This window comes from Armigeres subalbatus, chromosome 2 (genome assembly GCF_024139115.2).
Source record: "Armigeres subalbatus isolate Guangzhou_Male chromosome 2, GZ_Asu_2, whole genome shotgun sequence".
NCBI classification, from domain to species: domain Eukaryota; kingdom Metazoa; phylum Arthropoda; class Insecta; order Diptera; family Culicidae; genus Armigeres; species Armigeres subalbatus.
This window is the reverse complement of record NC_085140.1, coordinates 95,036,043-95,056,460: the sequence shown is the minus strand read 5'-3', so window position 1 is coordinate 95,056,460 and position 20,418 is coordinate 95,036,043. Positions and strand designations below refer to the sequence as shown.

General features: G+C 41.7%; 1 protein-coding gene across 1 annotated transcript in view; it reads left to right on the top strand.

The window, feature by feature from the left end:
• Positions 1-786: 786 nt before the first annotated feature.
• LOC134210095 (sodium channel protein 60E) overlaps positions 787-20,418 on the top strand; it is a 640,801-nt gene continuing 621,169 nt past the window's right edge. Inside the window, exon 1 of the mRNA XM_062686113.1 lies at positions 787-1,230. Within this exon, the coding sequence (XP_062542097.1) occupies positions 1,203-1,230 (28 nt within the window). The 5' untranslated portion in view covers positions 787-1,202. The remainder of the gene's footprint in view (positions 1,231-20,418) is intronic.

The following is a 20,418-nucleotide window of genomic DNA, read 5'->3' as shown; positions in this document are numbered from 1 at the left end:
CACCTTTGAAGAAATCTATCCGACGTATGTTTAGTGTACAGAAAAATTGCAAGTGTTGATAAGCATTCCAGTAGCAACTCGTGTTAGCTAGTAGATGTTCAGCAATATATATCTAATAACCTTAATGAAGCAGTTTACTCCAACATATAGAAGTTTATCTTGAATTGTTAACCAACATATAACTAGCGCTAGAACAAAAAGTGTTGCATTTACGACATAAGCCAAAGTAGAGAAAAAGTTATTTCAAATCAAGCTAAAGGATAAAGTTCATCTGTATGTGTACAATAATACTCGAAACAAAAGTTACTTTGTAGTTTGTTTTCCACGTGTGGATTTGTGCGATTGTGTATAATAATCATTCGTAATAATACTGATGGCATGCAAACGAATCATTTGATGGCGACTCGAATCTACCGCATAATGGCAGAGGCATTAGCAGCGCCTCTAGCGGCAGTTGTTCTACTCTAGTGGTCCTTCACTGACAATCCCTGTAAAAAGAAGCAGAAAAAAACTCGGAACACCTTACCCCCTTCCTGTAAAGCACATCACTTCGCCATTAAAATTAGTGCATTCTATATAATACGATACCCAGATCTAGGGCTAATACACCTATAACTGAAAAACAAATAATAATCGTAGCCATTAAGCGAAATAAATAAAAAGCTTACCCTCCCCCAAAACTCCAACTGTAGCGTGCTTATGTGAGTTTGTAGCATCGAAAACAGAAATGAAACAGAAAATTTCGTGAGTAACATTAACCGAAACCAGAAAAAAAATGACCAACTTGTTCCATTACTAAAATAACTGAACCGAAAGAGAGCTCGTAAAGTTTTCACCGTGGAAACATCATAAAACACGAGTGGGAAAAAAGCTGAAAAAAAGTTGAGTTTCCTCTCGTTTTCCTTCCCCATCCGGAAACGGGGAAGGTGGTTAACCAAGTGAAAGCGCAAATGTTCCAAACCAACAAAGGAGCGGAAAGTTAATCCTCGAAATAACGGTGACGTCGACAACGACGACGATTGCGACAGGCAAGCAGTCATTTGGAGGAGGCATCATATACGGTGATTAAATAGTGACGACATTCCCCCCTGAAAAAAAGAAGAGGAAAGTGCATTTGTGAGATAACAGTGAAAAAAAAATAGTGGAAACCGTAGTGCAACTACGAGAGATTAAATTACACAGGATCGAAAAAAAAAGTCATCATGTCGGAAGCAACGACACCCAACGAAGGTAAGTGTGGATAATAATAACCTGGAATACATTTTTTGCTGGGTGGTAAATTAACTGTTGAATGCCCACTGACTGACAAATAGAGGTAATAAATTATACAGGAAGATTGTCGCGGGGGTGACCTTTGTGCTCCTAAACAAATATTTTGGGTACTTGGCTGTAATATTGTCGTTGGGGATCAAAAGTTGAAAGCATCGAGCTTAAAAAAATAAATGTTTTTCGTCCTTTAGAGTTTATTACATCGAATAACTAACTTGATAGATCATTAAAAATAACTTTACGTTTGTGGTGTTAATCCATAATTTTTTTTAACATCTTTCATAAAAACGGTGTTTTATATTACCTGCGCTCTTTATAGCTGTGTAAAATGTCACCAGTGAGCCCAAGTTTACAAATTCTTCAACCACCTCGATTTCGTCACCACCGATGCAAACTCGCGGTTGGTGGCTCACATTGCCTTCTCTTGAACCTGTTCGTATCATGTACTTCGTCTCTTCGACGTGTCGATGACTAGTCCGATCCGCTTAGCTTTCCTTTTCAGTCTGATGTAGGCTTCCTCCATCTTCTCAAAGTTACGTGCCATAATATTAATGTCGTCGGCGAAGCCAAATAGCTGGACGGACGGTACTTATTGAAAATTGTACCACCGGTGTTAACCCCTGCCCTTCGTATTACCCCTTCCAAAGCGATGTTGAATAGCAGACACGGAAGACCATCACCTTGTCGTAACCCTCTGCGCGTTTCGAAGGGACTCGAGAATGCCCCTGAAACTCGAACTACGCACATCACCCGATCCATCGTCGCCTTGATCAACCGTATCAGTTTATCCGGAAATCCGTTTTCGTGCATTAGCTGCCATAGCGGCTTTGAAGTCGATAAATAGATGATGTGTGGGCACGTTGTATTCGCGGCGTTTCTGCAGTACTTGGCGAATGGCGAACACCTGGTCCGTGGTGGAGCGTTCGCCCATAAAACCCGCCTGGTACTGCCCCACGAATTCCCTTGCAATTGGTGCTAGTCGACGGCATCAAATTTAAGAGAGTACCTTGTAGGCGGTGCTCAGCAATGTGATTGCGCGGCAGTTGCTACAATCCAGCTTATCGCCCTTTTTGTAGATGGACACACGACACCTGCCATCCACTCATGCAAAACTTCCTCCTCCCAAACCTTGGTAATGACCCAATGCAGCGCTCTAGCCAGTGCCTCACCACCGTGTTTAAATAGCTCTCCTGGTAGTTGGTCAACCCCAGGGCTTTGTTGTTCTTCAGCCGGCCAATCGCCTCCTGGATTTTCTGGCTGGATCCGGAGCCGGCCATCTTTGTCTGCCACATCGCCATTCAGGTGTTCTTCGTAGTGCTGCCGCCACCTTTGGATCACCTCACGCTCGTGGGTAAGAAGGTTCCCTTTTATGTCCTAACACATATCAGGCTGTGGAACGTGGCCCTTACGTGAACGGTTCAACTTCTCATAGAACTTTTGTGCGTTATTAGCGCGATACAATTGCTTCGTCTCTTCACGGTTTCGATCTTCCTGCTGGCGCTTTTCCTCCGAAAAATCGAGTTTTGTCTGTTCTGCGTCCGTTTATATCGTGTCTCGTTCGCCCTCGTTCGGTCATTTCTCTGATCCGAGGGCACCGTGCCAAATGCAGCGGTTGCGGTGCTACCAATGGCGGATCGAATCGAATATCTCTCCAGCCATCTTCAAGAGACGCTGCGCCTAGCTGCTCTTCCGTTAGGAGTTTCACTTCCAGCTGCTGCGCGAATCCTTGGGCTAGTGGCGTCCGACTTTGACACGTTTTGTACACCGTCGAGAATTTTGAGCGCAGGCAACGAGGTAGTGGTCGGATTCAATATTCGTACTAAGGTAAGTGGGGACGTTCGTGATGTCGGAGAAGAATTTACCGTCGATTAAAACGTGGTCGATTTGGTTTTCCGTTTCTTGGTTAGGTGATCTCCATGTGGCCTTGTTGCTATTTTTGCGGGGAAAGAAGGTGCTTCGGACTATCATTCCGCGGGAGGCTGCAAAGTTTATGCATCGCTGGCCGTTATTCGATACGGTATGCAGACTATCCGGTCCAATGACCGGTTTATACATTTCCTCCCTTCCTACCTGTGCGTTCATGTCGCCGATGACGATTTTGACGTCCCGCAGTGGGCATCCATCGTATGTCTGCTCCAGCTGTGCGTAGAACGCTTCTTTCTCGTCGTCGGGTATTTCTTCACGTGGGCAGTGTACATTGATGATGCTATAGTTGAAGAAACGGCCTTTTATCCTCAGCTTGAACATCCTTGCGTTGATTGGCTGCCACCCAATCACACGTTGCCGCATCTTACCCAGCACTATGAAGCCGTTTCCCAGCTCGTTGGTGGTTCCACAGCTTTGGTAGAAGGTAGCTGCTCGATGCCCGCTTTTTCACACTTTCTGTCCTGTCCAGCAAATCTCCTGCAGCGCCACGACGTCGAAGTTGCGGGGATGTAATTCATCGTAAATCATCCTGTCGCAACCTGCGAAACCTAGCGACTTGCAGTTTTCAATCGTGATCCTTTATTCGTCGCCTAGGTCTTTGCCGATTATATCGAGTCGCATTATCTCTTATATTGTTCGTAATCATTGGTTTTCCAGGCGGATTTTTGGGCCTGCGCAAACCTCCTGTCTCGTCGGAGGGCCGTCGTGTCAGGTCTGTTTTGTGTCCCACCTGACACCAGTCGCTTTGGTGGGGCATACTTGCGGATACATGCAGCTTTTTATAGAGGTTTAACAGGGCCCACTGACCGTGGCCCGTCTGAGTACACGCGACCGCTTACGTTAAGGCAATCAAACTCATCAAATGCTTTAGCCAAGCAATCCTTTGGCACAGCAGAGTGCGATTGAATTCGCATTCTATACCGTCCCGCCCAGACAGTTATTGGGGGGCATGGAGTGCGATCCTCTCGTTTAATAAACAATGTGCACTCGCTTGGCTGTGGGTATACAATAGTAAATCACATGTGGAGATTGGACAAATCAAGCATCCGAAAGATATTCAATTTGCAAAAAAGAGAGCTAACCGCGGTGGAGGTTGGTACTCGGATTCTGATGGCTTTTCCGCAAACGTGACCTTTAAGTGGTCTTGTTGTGTAGGGGTTATCACGCCTATCTAGAGAGTAGGAGGTTGAGGGTTCGAGTCCCTCCAAGACACGTGGATTCTTTTTCGCAAATTTCATATCAATTTGTCCATTTCGAAACATATGCTGTGTATATGCACAGCCATGATATTTAACAAAAAAAAAAGGGCCCACTGTCAAACCCCACCACATCCTAGGCAAGCCCCACAACTCGCAGATGGCCTGGGGAGGGATCGTCAAGCCCTTGGACATAGTCCCTGCTGCCCGTGATTTTGTTCTAATTGTGTATTATGGTTATAATAATTGACGGTATTCGAAGCAAAGTAGTCTAAAAGAGTGCCCCCATCGCGAGATCATAGCGGGCAGAGAGTATTGCTTCTCGCAGAGGCGTGTCCACGTCCCGAGTTGTGGGTAGGATAAATAGGGGAAATGTCGAATTTTATCATTTTGATTCAAATCAAATATTGCGAACACTCGCTTATAAATAACCATTTTAACTTATTTTTTTCCTGAGGATTTTATGTTCGATTGAATCAATCCTTACCGGTAAAACGCCAATATGAGTCTTGTTCGGGATTTCAGTCAAAACAGTACCTATAATCAATTTTACTAATCAAAATTATTCAATAATTATATTCTTCTGGAATTGTTTACAATGGATCAATCGGAATTCGAAAGATCTTCTCCGGTATAATCTTTTTATAATTTTTTTTCGATTTCCAAGATCTATCAAGGATTTTCTAGAAGCTTTGATTAATTTTTAAACCGTGAGGGTTTAAGCCATAACGTCACATATTTATGAAACTTTTTCCACAAACAGGAATTATAGATAAATGAACAAAAATAAAGCCGATACAAATATTTAATTTAAATTATGTTCTACTGGTCTCCGGAAGCTCAAGGGGGGGGGGGGGATAAGAAAAAATAAATATTAATTTAAAAAAAAAAAACAAAAAACTCCTCGGATTTGTGAAAAAATGTTTTGAAAATGCTCAAAATCATCTGAATTTTATTAAGTTGCCCCCTCAACATTTTATTTTTGGCAAAAATTCCGAGGGGGGAGACGTTGAGGACGACCGGTATAATGATCTCTATTCGATCGGAGCGTTTTGCGGAGTCCAAAGTACGTAAGATTTTCTGCTGTTATGCATCTCCGAATTTCTCTGCTGGTATCGTTATCGGTTGTCACCAGTGAGCCCAAGTACACAAATTCTCCAATAATCTCGATTTCGTTTCCACCGTTACAAACTCATGGTTGGTGGCTTACATTGTCCTCTATTGAGCGCCTTTCAATGATGTAGTTTGCCTTCGACGTGTTGATGGCTCGTCCAATTCGTTTAGCTTCTACGGTGTTAAGACAACTTTATTTTGGAGCCCAGTTGTCATGGGAATTAAAGGGTTTCTTAAATGCAACATGCTCAATGTTCACCTTCGTCTAGTGCAAATAACTTTGGAAAATAAATTGCATCTCATGCTAGAAGATTTTTTTGCCTTTTATGAGAGAAGAAGGATGATGTGGCGATTGAGTAAGTTACAATAGGCATGTGATTATATAAATATATATATATATATTAACAGCTCATCGTAGCATTCGGTGAGCAGCAAGCCATGACTCGGCGTTTTCTTGTTAGATCACCGTGCAGTGCAGTGCACACGCACTGGTCCAGGTTAGATCGTGAAGCTTTATTTTTTCGGTTAGTCTGACTGGCATTTGCGTTCCAGAATTATTCCTAAAACATGTTTTTTTCTCCAAGGCTCTCTTTTTGAGTATTAAAACACATTTTGCATAAAAATGGAACGAACAAAAAATGAATAAATGACAATTATTGATTCTAACTGCCCAAAGTGCTAGTTTGTCCTCCCTAATGTCACATAATACAGTGAACTCTCCCTTACTCGATATTGGAGGGGCCATTGAGTTACGCATGTATCGAGATAGAGAAAAAAAGTAGAAGGTTGTATCCGAGACACGACCGCCAATTTTGACGTAGGAAAACGTGAAGTGTAAAAGATTTTATTTTGAATTTCTTAATATGTTCCCTGGCGTTGATATTGCAGTATTGCGGACTGCGCCCTTATTATGTTGGCAGTGCCCATGCATTTAAAGGTATTGTTTAATCCTTCCGATACCCGCAGCCGCATGATTTTCATGGGCATATACAAAATATGCTCCGGTCTCACGCCCCGTCGATCCCGCACCTCGCTAGTAGCCATCATGAACGCTGTCACATGGACTTCACGGTTGAAGCATATCGGATGTCCAAGATAAATATTGTCTATCCGGAACAAAGTTAGAACGCTTTTTATATCGAAGTTGGATTTTTTTCCAGATACAAGCAACTTGATACTAACGCCTAAAGATGCGTTAAACAACGCATCAATTAATTTGACATATAAAACTTCGGAAGAAAGTTCGGTTCGGAAGTCCTGACTTCCGAATTCTATGTTGGTGCTACATCGACAATATCGGGGAAAGACAGCTCTTCAGCAAACTCATCATAGATAATGGAAAGCGGTTTCTGATTTTGTGCCGGTGCAAGTTCCAGACACTTGTCTTTGTCTTCATTCCACATGAGTGTATGTTGTTGTCCAATCATAATTTCTACCACGTTCATCTCGTCGACGACTACTACGGAATTCTACCCTACCCTAAATTATTCGTCTGCTCTGTTTGTCCGATCGCAGTCAAGTTTTTTTCATTGAAAACATTTCCATTCCGTCTGTAGAGCGGTGTAGTAACGAAATAGTTCAGCCATGCTTTAACGGTACCTTTCTTCACGTGACCGAACAAGTAACTTGATTTGTGTAATATGAAGTGTTTCTGGATGCGCACGTTGATGGCATAGTCGTCATCCAGTTGACGGGGAAGTTCGCCTACCATCTGGGCCACGTCGACTGGAATGTTGATAATTTGGCCGATTATTGCCAAACTACCTGATGAAATGATAATGAAAATAGATTAGGAAAATCATATATTTAAGAGATGTAATAAATTTTTAAGTAAAATAACTTTTCCACAAACCTGCAGTATGCCGCAAAAGACAAAACTGCATGAAATTGATTATGGGAGACACCAGTCTTGTGATGATTGGGCCCAGCGGAGGCAAATTGGATGGAAACTTGGAATATGTAAAGCCATTTGATTGCGACAATGAGGGAATTGATCCGGGGTTCAGCCTTTTTCGAATAGTAGCACACGCCGAAAATCGTTCCACCGTTTCGAAATAATTTGTCGCCAGTAACACGACAGCATTTGAGTTGGAGATTGGTTTCAAACCATTTCTGAACCAGATTGTAGCACACACATCACATGCGCAACCGAAATCGTTTTCCGCGAATTGTTTCTGGAACTTCCGATCAGCCCGATCGAAATTGGATTTGGGTTTGTGGGTTTGTGTTAAAAGCGAAGAAAATATGTTCGCCATCATCAGCGACTGAAGACACGTTTTCTTCAACGTCACCACGTCACGCTCATCATCGACATCTGCTCTTGCGGACTGCATCACAACATTTTCACCGGCGTCGGAATCTTCATAATCAGAGTTAACGATCGTATCAGCACGGATTAAGTTGAATTCTACTCGAAGAAATATTATTGACAGACGATATACATAATTGACAGTTACATTCGCATTTGAAATGACTGTGCCAAGTACAATAAGACATGTAAAACATCAAAAATATAATGAAAAATTATGGCCAAGCGTTAAGGTGGCTCAAAAAACACTTTTTCAAATTTTTTGATGGGCCGCCCTCTTATTCGGTTCTATTTGATGCCCTGATGCTCTGGACAAAATTTTAGCCAAATCGGTTAACGTTTGGGCAGTGCTAAACTCGTTGGAAGTTTATATGGAAAAATGTATGCAGAAACATCCAAAAACAGTGATTTGCAGTTGGACGGCACAATTTAAGATCTAGAACCATGATACTCATTCAGTTCTTGTAGAATTAAATACAGAATGTTATGCTGAAAACCGCGAGAAGATTAGAGTTTATTACGCAAAGATATTAGCATTTTACTGGAGTGTTGTAGGGGTGAATTTATTTCTTTTCAAAGGTAAAAGAAACGAAATTTGCTCAAACCCCACTGCAGAGAAATGCTAATAACTTAGCCGGGCAAACTCGAATCTTCTCGCGGTTTTCTGCATAACATTCTGTATTAAATTCTCCAAGATCTGAATGAGTATCATAGTTCTTCATCGTAAGTTGGGTAGTCCAGCTGCAATTTACTGTTTTTGGATGTTTCTGCATACATTTTTCCATATAAACTTCCAACGAGTTTAGCACTGCCCAAACATTGACCGATTCGGCTGAAATTTTGTCCAGAGCATCAGGACATCAAATAGAACCAAATAAGAGGGCGGCCCATCAAAAAAATTGAAAAAAGTTTTTCCCATACTAATTTGAGCCACCCTACCAAGCGTACTATAAACAACAATAGCATAATAGTATAAAATTCAAGTAGCATGTACATATGATATATTTATACAAAACACACTATCTCAGTCTCAGCTCAATCTTCTCCCATGTAATATGACGGTTATGATAAGAACCAATTTGTTTTCAACAATACGCCTATCCAATCACAAGCAGCAACACAGCTTATGATTTGTACTTTGAAAAATATTTATCTCGGCTCAATCTTCTCTCGTGTGAAATTATGATTCTGAAAAGAACCCATTTGTTTTCAGTAATGCACCTTCCCAATCACAAGCAGCGACAAAACCGAAGCAGAATCTAGAGAAAATTTCATTTCATTGCTACTGACCCCAATGTCAGCCACTCGATAAGTCACCGCTAAAACGCGATAGACACCATCCATGCGAATCAATTTTCGCAGCATCCCCCTCCGAAGAGCGCTTGCGCTGCTGCCGACGCCAAGCGATAATAATTTGCACTTTGAAGAAGTAAAAGAAGAAGAAGAAGAAGAAGAAGAGTCCCTGGTTAGGTACGAAAGCACTGGCATCGAACGAAAGAAAGGCGGAGCAAGCAAGCCGATGCGAATGATACGGCTCCCAAAGGGGCGGGGCCTCGGACTCCATGCAAACGTATTCTGACCAGCCGAAGTCTGGTTTTCTCGGAAAATCGGCAGGACAATTGCATCGCAGCGCCAAGCAGACATCACCGGCGGTGGAAAGGCTGCGGAGAAGGCAACAACAATGATGGTTGCTACGGGCGGTGGCAGCAACGATAACAGCTACGAGCGGCGGCAGCAAGGCTCAGAGAAACATCATCAAGGGCGTCTCATCGAAGGCGTCGAGCATTATAAAAAGCCTCGTAAACGACATCTTCGTGCGTGTCGAGGGTTCCAAAGTCGTCACCAAGTAAGTCACTCCTAGTGAATGAACGAGGAAGTAGCTTCACTTAAAACGGCCCTTTTCAGGGCCACAGTCCCACAAAAGAGAGAGGAATTTCCATACCACGCACGCCAGAAATCAAAATTTTGAAATTAATTTCCACTACTGATGCCACTGTCAGCCAATTTATGATTTGCCGTTGGGACACGATAGACGTCATCCATTCTAATACATTGTTTTGCAACGTCTCCCTGCAAGGAGCGCATGGTCTGCTACTGACAAAGAATTTTGCCCGTCACCAATTTGCAAATTTTTGTCTCGACTCAACCTTCTCTCGTGTAAAAAGATGATTCTGTTTCCAATGACGCTCCTTTTCAATAATAAACAGCAAGTATACCGAAATCAGAATCTTGGGAAAATCTCATTTTACTGCTAACGCAACTCAATGATGTGAGACGTCATCATTGTTTACTTCCCGCACTTTTACTGCTATCTATTTCAACTTGTGTACAATGGTAAATTTGACAAGAATCGATTCTGATCCACAATGCGCCTTTCTAACCGTTCATAGACTAACGCAAAATGAAGCGTAAAAATTTCACTTTTTTGCTAAATAACCACTATTAAGAAAACATTTTCAGTGGTGCCACTGGTATCCGGGGACCGTAATCGATGCCATTTTTGCAATCAATTCTTTCTTCTCATAAAATTTTGGTCCTGAGAAGAACCGATTTTCTTTCCAGAATGCGCCACTAACAGTAACTAAACGATAGTACGAAGATTGCTGTTTTTGGCGATGGCCTCTCGATGTTCCACTTTTTGTTGAGACTGCTGCTACGGGCGTCATCGTTGTGCCCGCTCTCCGAGAAAATTTAAATGAACTGAGGATTGGAGTCGAGCCCGTAAGTTGCACGATTTTGATGTCTGTGCTTGCGATGCACATACGCGATAGGTTAGTTTACCGATTTTTCAGTGCCTAGTAAAATTCTATTTTTCAATAGTTTAGCACCTTGAATGCATTTTTTTCGATAGTTGAGCGAAATCTTAAAGAGTTCGTCGATCGATTAACACCAAAATCTTTAAAATCGGTTGAAAGACGGCTGAGTTATTAGCCCATACTTCCTGACCACTTTTCGTGACGGTCTCAGATTTGAAACTGCAGAATGACCCCCGTATGTTCCGGAAAGACGTAATCCTACGTCAAATTGATTTTATTTAAAACTAACAGACCCGACGAACTTCGTTTCGACTGAAATTAATTTATTCTCTGCATAGTTCTCGAGTTATGTAGAAATTTCTGTTTCGTTTGTATGGAAGCTCCCCTTTCCAAAGGAGGGAGGGGTCTCGAACCATCTTAAGAACCTTCCTCGGCCCCAAAAACCTCTGCATACAAATTTTCACGCCGATCGGTTCAGTAGTTTCGGAGTCTATAAGGTTCAGACAGACAGAAATTCATTTTTATGTATATAGAAGAAGAAGAAGAAGATCAAGCGCTTTTCATAGCATGTAGAAATATGGTTTAGGGTGAATTGGCCGAATAGTTAAAATTTGTTTCCTTATTAAGTGAACTTATTAATGTTCGTGAATATTTTCTTTATTGTATTTTTTTTCTTTTTTCCTTTGTTAACGTGTTTTTTAACGTTAGGTTTTAAATCAACACGGATTCGAAGTGAATAGTAGAAAATGAGAATTGAGAAGTTAGAAATGAGATGTTCGAAGTAAGCTCATAGTAGTGAGAAGGGAGTACTGAGATTTGGAAGTGTGTACTGAGTGCAGTAACAAAAAGTGCTTGAAGCAAGAGGTGAGAGATGATAAATAGTAGTGACAATCGAGATGTTGAGTTGTTAGAAGGGAATGGTGAGATATAACCTTTTCATGACGAGTTGGGTCATATATGCCCAGCGTTTTAGATTGGCTGTGAAAAATCACAAAAGAGAGCTAGGTCCCCACTTTCTTCAGCAAAAACGTTCATCAGGATGTCGGCTTCACAGGAAAAATGTCGGAGGTTAAGTTTGACAGATACCTGAAATCCTCGGGAAGCTTTCGCTTCTGGGAGCATCCAGATGAATATGAAATGTTTAGATCCTCTACTACATTGTTTGATAATTATAAACACTCAATCAAGTTTAATCATCTTGGTCATTAAGACAGTGATCAATTTTCAGGAGTACAAGATGCTCAAGGCTATCGAAAACGTTCTCAAGTTCAACTCAATTTATCTATCAGATCAACCAAGGCTTTCGCAATGCTCTAATCGTCGGCATATACCCAATTTGGTCCAATAGGCACATGCGCATCATGTTAACCCATTTTTATGAAAACCAGATGTTGAAAGTACTCCAAAACGTTCTCAAGTTCAACCCAAGTTTTTTTTTTTATATCTTTATCAATTCGGTCCAATAGGCACATGTCCATCATGCAAACCAAATTTTCTTGAAAACGAGATGTTCAAGGTACTCCAAAACGTTCTCAACCTCAACCTTAACCTCAACAACCTGATTTTATAAGCATATGCGCACCATGCAAATAAAATTTTCTTGAAAATGAGTTGTTCAAGGTACTCCAAAACGTTCAAGCTATCTACCAGATCAACCAAGGCTTTTGCAATGTTCTTATCGTCGGCATATACTCAATCTGGTCCAACAGGCACAGGCCCATCATGCAAACCCAATTTTCTTGAAAACAAGATATACGAGGTACTCCAACACATTCTTGAGTTCAGCTCAGAGTATCTACCAGGTCAATCAAGGCTTTTGCAATGTTCTTATTTTCGGCATATATCCTATCCGGCGAGGCGGCAATGTCTCAGAGGAGGATGTAATGCCAATGGAGAAGAAGAAGATGTTCAAGGTCCTCCAAAATGGTCTTGAGTTAAGATTGAGATATCTACCAGATGCACAATAGCTAAGGAGGTGTTTGTGTCGAGCAATGTCTATTCGAATGTGGTTGCGGACTTTTTTTTTGTTGGGGATTGAAGTCATCTAAGCTCAACGGACCTACTAGGATATCATATCTAGCATCATTCATAAGTTGGATCATTGGATAGGTCAAATGATTTGAGCTCCAGGACGTTTTGAAGAACCAAAAAGGGTCTGCAATACAGTAAACCTTCAAGATGTTATACCGCCGATATCGAGATGTTAGCAAATTGATCGAAAGGAACATCAGAGTAAACGAGAAAATATTTTAGAATGGCATTATTTCTTTCCATGAGTCGACATCGAATCTTAGAACATCGACTCATTGATGGCTTGTAAAAGAAATCATTGAAATCTCACTAGCTCGATGGAACTGCTGGGATGTTTGGTGATGCTCGGATATATCATTCAGCACTTGGTTGATTGGGTAGGTCGCTCTGAGGGTGTTCTGAGCTCCAGGACATTTTATAGGACGAAACAGGCCTGCACTAGCTTGTAAAAGAAATGAGTGCATTCCTATCGGGTCAATGGATCGCTGGGATGTTCAACGATGCACGGAAACATCGTTCAGGACTTGCGGATAGATCGCATGTTTTGAACGTTTTGGGGACTCTGAAATAGTTTTATGTCTTAGGTCATTTTGTTTTTAGACACATTTCCTGATACATTTGAGGATATGTACTCCAGAACAGTTTGGACGGCCTAGGACATAAAAATAATTTCAACGCTTTTCCAGTTATATTTATACTAGTTTTGGCAGGATCCAGTTAAAAAACCCAAATTTGTACGTAAAATTTTCGTAAAAAAGTCGGCCTGAAAGGGATAAGACAGAAAGAAGAAGGAAAACAAAAGAAAGAAGAAGGAATGATGAAGAGAAAAGAATAGAAGAGAAATCTTCTTCTTCTTCTTCAATGGCTCTACATTCCAACTGGAACTTGGCCTAGCTTTTCAACTTAGTATTCTATTAGCATTTCCTCAGTTTTAATAAAGATTAAAAAAAAAAAAATTCCTCAGTTATTAATTGAAAGCTTTTCTATGCCCGCCATTGCATGAGTATGTATCTTGTGTGGCAAGTACAATGGATACACTATGCCCAGGGTGTCGAGAATGTTTCCAACCAACATCCTAGACCGGACCGAGAATCGAACTCGCCATCTCCGGATTGGCAATCCTACGCCTTTGCTCGCAAGGCTACTGGAGAGAGAAGAGAAATAATAAGGATAAATAAAGAAGAAAGAAGAAAAAAGGAAGAAAGAAGAAAGACGGAAGAAGAGGAAAAAAGAAGCAAGAAGAAGGAAAAGGAAGATAAAGCAGAAGGAAAAAAGGAATAGAAAGAATTTGGAAGAAGGAAGAAGGGAAGAAAAAGATTAAGGATAAAGAAATAGGAAAGAGAAAGAAGGGAATGAAGGAAGAAGGAAATAAAAATAATAAGGATGAAGAAAGTAAGAGAGAAAAAAGAAAAAAGAATAAAGAAGGAAGAAAACCGAAGTAAAAAGGGCGAAACTGCTTTTGTTAACAAGAGCTTCTCACTTCCCTGGTAGGCTAATTTGAGTCCACCCACGCAATCCAACTCCACTGATGAAAGCAGCGAACCCTTTTCTTTCATTAAATGGCGCTGGATTGCGTGGATGAGCCCAAATTAGCCCAGCGGAGAAGCTCTTGACTACAAAAGCAGTTTTGCCCTTTTGAAATGTTGGTGTTGAAATTCCAATTCTTACATCTCACTTCTCACTTGCTAGATCACACTTCCCATTTCGAACTTTTCACTCTTCGGTTCTTATTTCTCACTTCTCATTTCGCACTTCTCACTTCTCATTTCACCCTTTCCATTTCTTACTCCTTACTTCTCACTTGTCACTATTTACTTTGCACTTCTCCCTTTCGCACATCGAATTTATCACTTTTAACTTCTTACCTTTCCCTTTTCACTTATCATTCTTCACTTTTTACTTTTCATGTCTCGATTCACTTCATACTTATCACGTCTTATTTCTTATGAGATGTGTGAAAATGTTTCAAACAGCATTCGGCCAAATGGCCCGACATCTTGTATATCGTGTAGAACTTATTCTGACAACATCCAGTTAGCGAGGTGAAAATGCATAGGAAACTTACTTCGACTTAGAAACTATCGAGTAAGGGAAATATCGACTTACGGGGAAAACTCCGTATGCTAGATTCAAGGGACTTTGAATTTCATCGAGTAAGGGAGAACATCGATCTAAAGGACATCAAGTTATAGAGAGCTCACTTTCTTCTCAAAATTGTATAATTCGCTAGAAAGACATGACTTTGCATAAATATTAGCTGGCTTTGATGCCTTATCATAACTGTGTAAGCGCAAACTGTGAGGCAGAAATACTTCTGTAAGCTAAAGAGTCCAAAGTTTAATTTTTGTAAGAATGTTATTCTATTCATCCGCTTCCAAACTAACTACGCATTTACAGATGCACAAACTTTTGTCTACTCTTCAAGTCTTTATGACTTCAAGAGAAACATAAAATAACAGAAAACTGTTCTGTACCTAGTTCCTGAAATATTTTTTTTTCTTTATGACCGATTGTTAAGTGAATACATTTTTTCATCCGTAGTTTGTCTTCCTTTCTGATCCTGAAAGCAGCGAAGCGCAGTCGTTGTGTTTTATTCTTGTCTTATTTCCACTTGGTAAAATTTATACCGCTGGCTGGTAGATATCAGCTGTGCGAGAGAGAAAAATTTGAAAGTTCCGTTTCTGGACGGTTTTTTTTTGCTAAATTTACGACCACGGAGGTTTGTCCCACGGTGTTGCTCTGTATCCGGAATGGCACCCGAGTTGATCTGAACGGTGTTATTTTTCATCCAGAGGAAGCCAAATCTTAACTTCCCGAATCAAACATTTATAATTCACGGAGTGCGAGCACGGAAATTGGTAGCGAAGCGCGGTACGTGCCCCGGCCAACAATTCCCGCCAGATGAAGATGGTTGTCATCTTTCTGTGCTTGTTTATGCATCCTATATAGTCGGAATCAAGTTCGAATCTTCCATGTTTGGCGAAAATTCACTCCGTGTTTGTTTCTACTTTCGGCATGTTCACGTCAACAGCTTTTCGCTTCTGTGAGCGATGTCATCGTAAATAATTCATGATCAGCGTTGTTTTCCACTCAGAAGTTGGCTATATTTTTGGCTCGGGTCCGTATTCCACCTGGCTGTGGTATTATTGGAGAAAGAGATCTTTTTTGCCCTGTTTCTTTTTGGTTTCATAAAATCTCTTGATGCAAAGCTAATGGCTTTTTGGACTTAAAAAGCAGTTTATTGGTGTGCTTTGGATTTAAAATACGTTATCATTCAATGGTTTTCTGTTTTTTTTAAATTTCAATGCGTTTACATTAAAACATTAAACTTGTCATCGTCGTCTTGCATCGCGATCTGTTCCTCCATCATTCTCCTTTTCTCTGATTCGTTGTTTTTTATCATTTAAATTTAAAAAATCTGCCGTATTTGTAACATTCGGAATAACATGAATCATGACAAAGATGTTGTATCATGTCAGACATCAAGGAAAAGTCGCTTAAAAAATATAAAAAACACATTCATCAGCTATGCTAACCATAATATCGAACGCTCTAATTCCAATAGGCGATATGCAAAACACATTCAACATACCATATTAAACGGCATTTAACAAACGATTGGGCAAGAGTCTGAGCACCTTCTGGGTGCTATTTTATGCTCAATTAGGCCGATACAAATATTAAATTTATTTTATGTCAACTTTTCAACAAAAATATTTTGTTTTCTTGGATTTTTATTTATTTCAATTTTATGCATCACTGTTTTTATCTCGATACGAAATATATCATTTATAGACCACAAATTTGTCACAAGAGTATTCAAAATGAAAATATGATCATATATCTCTATCGGTATACATGTTGTATAACCTATCAGGTCACTAATATTAAGGGGACTCTCGACCCATTTCTATACATGTTTTCGAACATCTATTGTTGTCGATATTTGAAGGCTTTTATTTTGCTCGGAACACAATATCCAGCTGTAAGGCCGTCCGAATTTTAAATTTTAGATATCATATGCGTTGTCTTTGCCTATTCACCACACGTTTCTCGATAGATTAGTACATTCGAATTTTGGTGTGTGGATCAATCCGGTTGGGTCTCCAAATATTTCGAAAACTCGGAAGGTAGCCTCAGCCTTTCTGGCTCGTACTTCCATGTCGATCTTAATTTCACCATCTGATGATATCAGACAGTCAAGATATTGAGGGACTGTTCCCTCGACACTTAACCACATGATCCTGCTGACGTTGATGGTGAGACCCGCCACAAATAAGCCTACGGTCAGCTCGTTGAACCCACTCCGCTTAAAAGAGCGTCGCAGTACCAATAAAGCGTCTCGTAATCATTAGCCAAATCAGAGTCGTCTAGATGTTCCACAACAATAAACTACCAAAGCAGCTCAAGAAATGGTACACAGTCAATCGCACTCACCAAAATATTATCGATTACGCTGAGAAGTAACAATGAAGATAAAACGCATCTTTGCCTCACATCAGCGACTATCCGAATGGGGTCCGACCCTATCTGAAAATCCCTTGCATCCTTGGGAGCCACACAGATTTTCGTGATTCAGATAACAGGAATCCCTTCCGTATTCATTCATTCGTTTAGTTTACATTTAAACAGATAACACTGAATTAACAATTTGACGCCACAATATACGGTTCGAGACCGCATCTCTCCATCCTCGAATGTGCCCCACGCTCGCCAAGTCGTTTTGTACCTGGTCTGCCCACCTCGCTCGCTGCGCTCCACGCCGTCTTGTTCCTGTAGAATCAGAAGCGAACACCATCTTTGCAGGATTGCTGTCCGGCATTTTTGCAACATGCCCTGCCCATCGTACCCTTCCGGTTTTAGCTACCTTCTGGATACTGGGTTCGCCGTAGAGCTGGGTGAGCTCGTAGTTCATTCGTCGCCTCCACATACCGTCTTATTGCACAACGCCAAAGATGGTCCTAAGCACCCGTCTCTCGAATACTCCGAGTGCTTGCAAGTCCTCCTCGAACATTGTCCATGTTACATGTCCGTAGAGGACTACCGGTCTTATCAGCGTATTGTACATGACACATTTGGTGCGGTGGTGAATATTTTTTGACCGCAGTTTCTTTTGGAGCCCATAGTAGGCCCGACTTCCATAGATGATGCGCCTTCGTATTTCACGAATAACATTGTTATCAGCCGTTAGCACTCTAGCAAGATTTCAAGTTTTATAACGCTCTTGAAGACCATAATTTACTCTAGAAGAGTGTTATAAAACCAGTATAAAACCAAAATTTTACTAGGGCAAGGATCCAAGGTAGACAAATTCCTCGACCACCTCGAAGGTATCCTCGTCTATCGTAACACTGCTTCCGATGCGGGCTCTATCGCGACCGATTTCGCCCACTAGCATGAACCTTGCCTTCGATGCTTTCACCACCAGTCCAACTTTTGTTGCTTCACGTTTCGGGCAGGTGTACAGTTCTGCCACCTTTGCAAATGTTTGCAAATCATCCGCGAGACAAATAAATTGACTGGATCTGTTGAAAATCGTTCCCCGGCTGTTACACCCGGCTCTCTGCATGACACCTTCTAGCGCAATGCTGAACAACAGGCACGAAAGTCCATCACCTTGTCTTAGTCCCCGGCGCGATTCGAACGAACTGGAGTGTTCGCCCAAAATCTTCACACAGTTTTGCACACCATCCACCGTTGCTTTGATCAGTCTGGTAAGCTTCCGCCTTCCATATTCAATGAATAGCAAATAAAGGAGCAGTTCCAACTTGTTGGCCTGCTCCAAAATTATGCGGAGCGGGGCAAAATATTGCATAACAGTTGTTACAACATTCGCACAGACAGCATGGGGTCAGCCCTGAACTCTTCCGCCGTCACCCGATCGACCTTGAGGGACCCTTTAGATTTCATGCTTCAGATGGCTGCTTTTTGAAGAACACTGGCTGAGACTTGAAGAAGCTGTACGAAGTGCACTGACCAACGTTTCAGCTGTCAGTGAGTAATAGAGGCAATAATCTCCAGTTGCTGCAGCCATCCTTTCTTCATCGGTCAGGAATCCAGGAAACCAAAACTCGCGTATCCTGTCTGCAGCAGCGCCCGACTACCATTTACAGAGATACATACCATTGACGAGACTCGTCATTTACTCCTTTGATTCTTCCCGTTCCTTTTCCTTCGTTTCTCTACGCTCGCTCCTCAATCTTCCATCGTGTTATATCTGTAATCCATACTTTTTGCTAAGTGTGCAGCTCACCCAAGCATTCCGCGTCGCCCACTACTCTCTGTCACCTTCCAGAACATTTACTACCCGAGTTCCAAGTTATTCAACGAACGATCTATTCACGGCTGGGTCTTCTAGTCACTGTGTGTTGATTCGACGCCCGAGCCTCTGCTCCCGCCGCTGAGCCGGAGAAATGCGTAATCGGATCTCGAGTATTAGAAGATGACAGTCAATCGCGATGTCAGCGCTGCGTTTATTACGGACATACGAGGGCATCGTCTCCATTTTCGGCTGATCCATTTCCAGATGAGCCAAATACTAGTCTTGCAAACTAAAAGCGGTTCTAGAGAAGGAAGTCTAACGCCGCTGGCTGCATACGGAAGAATTAGGCGCGGGTGGATTCCCCGGCCGACGATGGGAGGAAAGCCGCAACAACCGGTGATATATGCCTACTCTACGATACTTCACGATGCCTGATTGAAGCAAGGACAAATTCGTGGATACCAGAGAAAGACGCGACATGTCAGTCATTCCCGATTTAACTGATCAGCTGATCCGTTGGCTCTTAGTATCACTTAGAACAACTTTTGTTTTGATGGCTTATCCTAATTCGAATATAGGTCAATGAATTTTAAGAGTCCCTCTATCTTGTACCGATTGACCAAGGAAAAGCCTTCAATCGTCTGAATCATGAAAACTGTGGGGCGTCCCTAGAAGCAAGGAAGGTTTAAACAAAATCCATAGTTCTGCATAATGGAATCGCTAGAGTATGAGGCAAGATGGATGTATTGTATCTCTGTTAATGTTGCCCATCTCAATTGACGAAACCATGGACCGCAACCCACCACCATAGAGCAATGGAACGACCTAGACCCAGATGATGATACTGCTTTACCAACACAACAGTTCAAATTAATTCATGAAAAAAATGTTACTTAGGACCTTTTGAAAAGTTAAGCGAGATTTATATTCATCATAAGGTGCCCTCCTTAGCCGTGCGGTAAGACGCGCGGCTACAAAGCAAGACCATGCTGAGGGTGGCTGGGTTCGATTCCCGGTGCCGGTCTAGACAATTTTTGGATTGGAAATTGTCTCGACTATCCTGGACATAACAGTATCAGCGTGTTAGCCTCATGATATACGAATGCAAAAATGGTAACCTGGCTTAGAAATCTCGCAACCTTGCTTTGGAGTAAGGTAAACGAAAATCTGCAACCAGACACCTGAGAAGACATCTCAGATCGTGTGAGGGTTGTGAAGCGCCCAGGCAGCTTTTACCGTGCTTAAGCCGAAATTACCTCCTTACGACTATTCATAAACACCCGCAGCTCATCCGCGCATGTTTCTTGCATGTGAGAGTTTAGCGTCCAATGCATTCTCTCTAAGGGTTTATCCGAGGTCGTACCTATGACGCGAATAAGAAGCGGTGCTTTCCAATAATTTTAGGAACGTGGACATGTCGATATCGCGTGCTGCACCGGTTGTACTTCAGACTTCTCCTATGTATTGCGTATAGCACGGGAGGTCTGCAATTCCAAACCTATGCAAGAACTTAATAAAACAGCCATATTCAGACAACACATCTGAAATTTTAAAAGT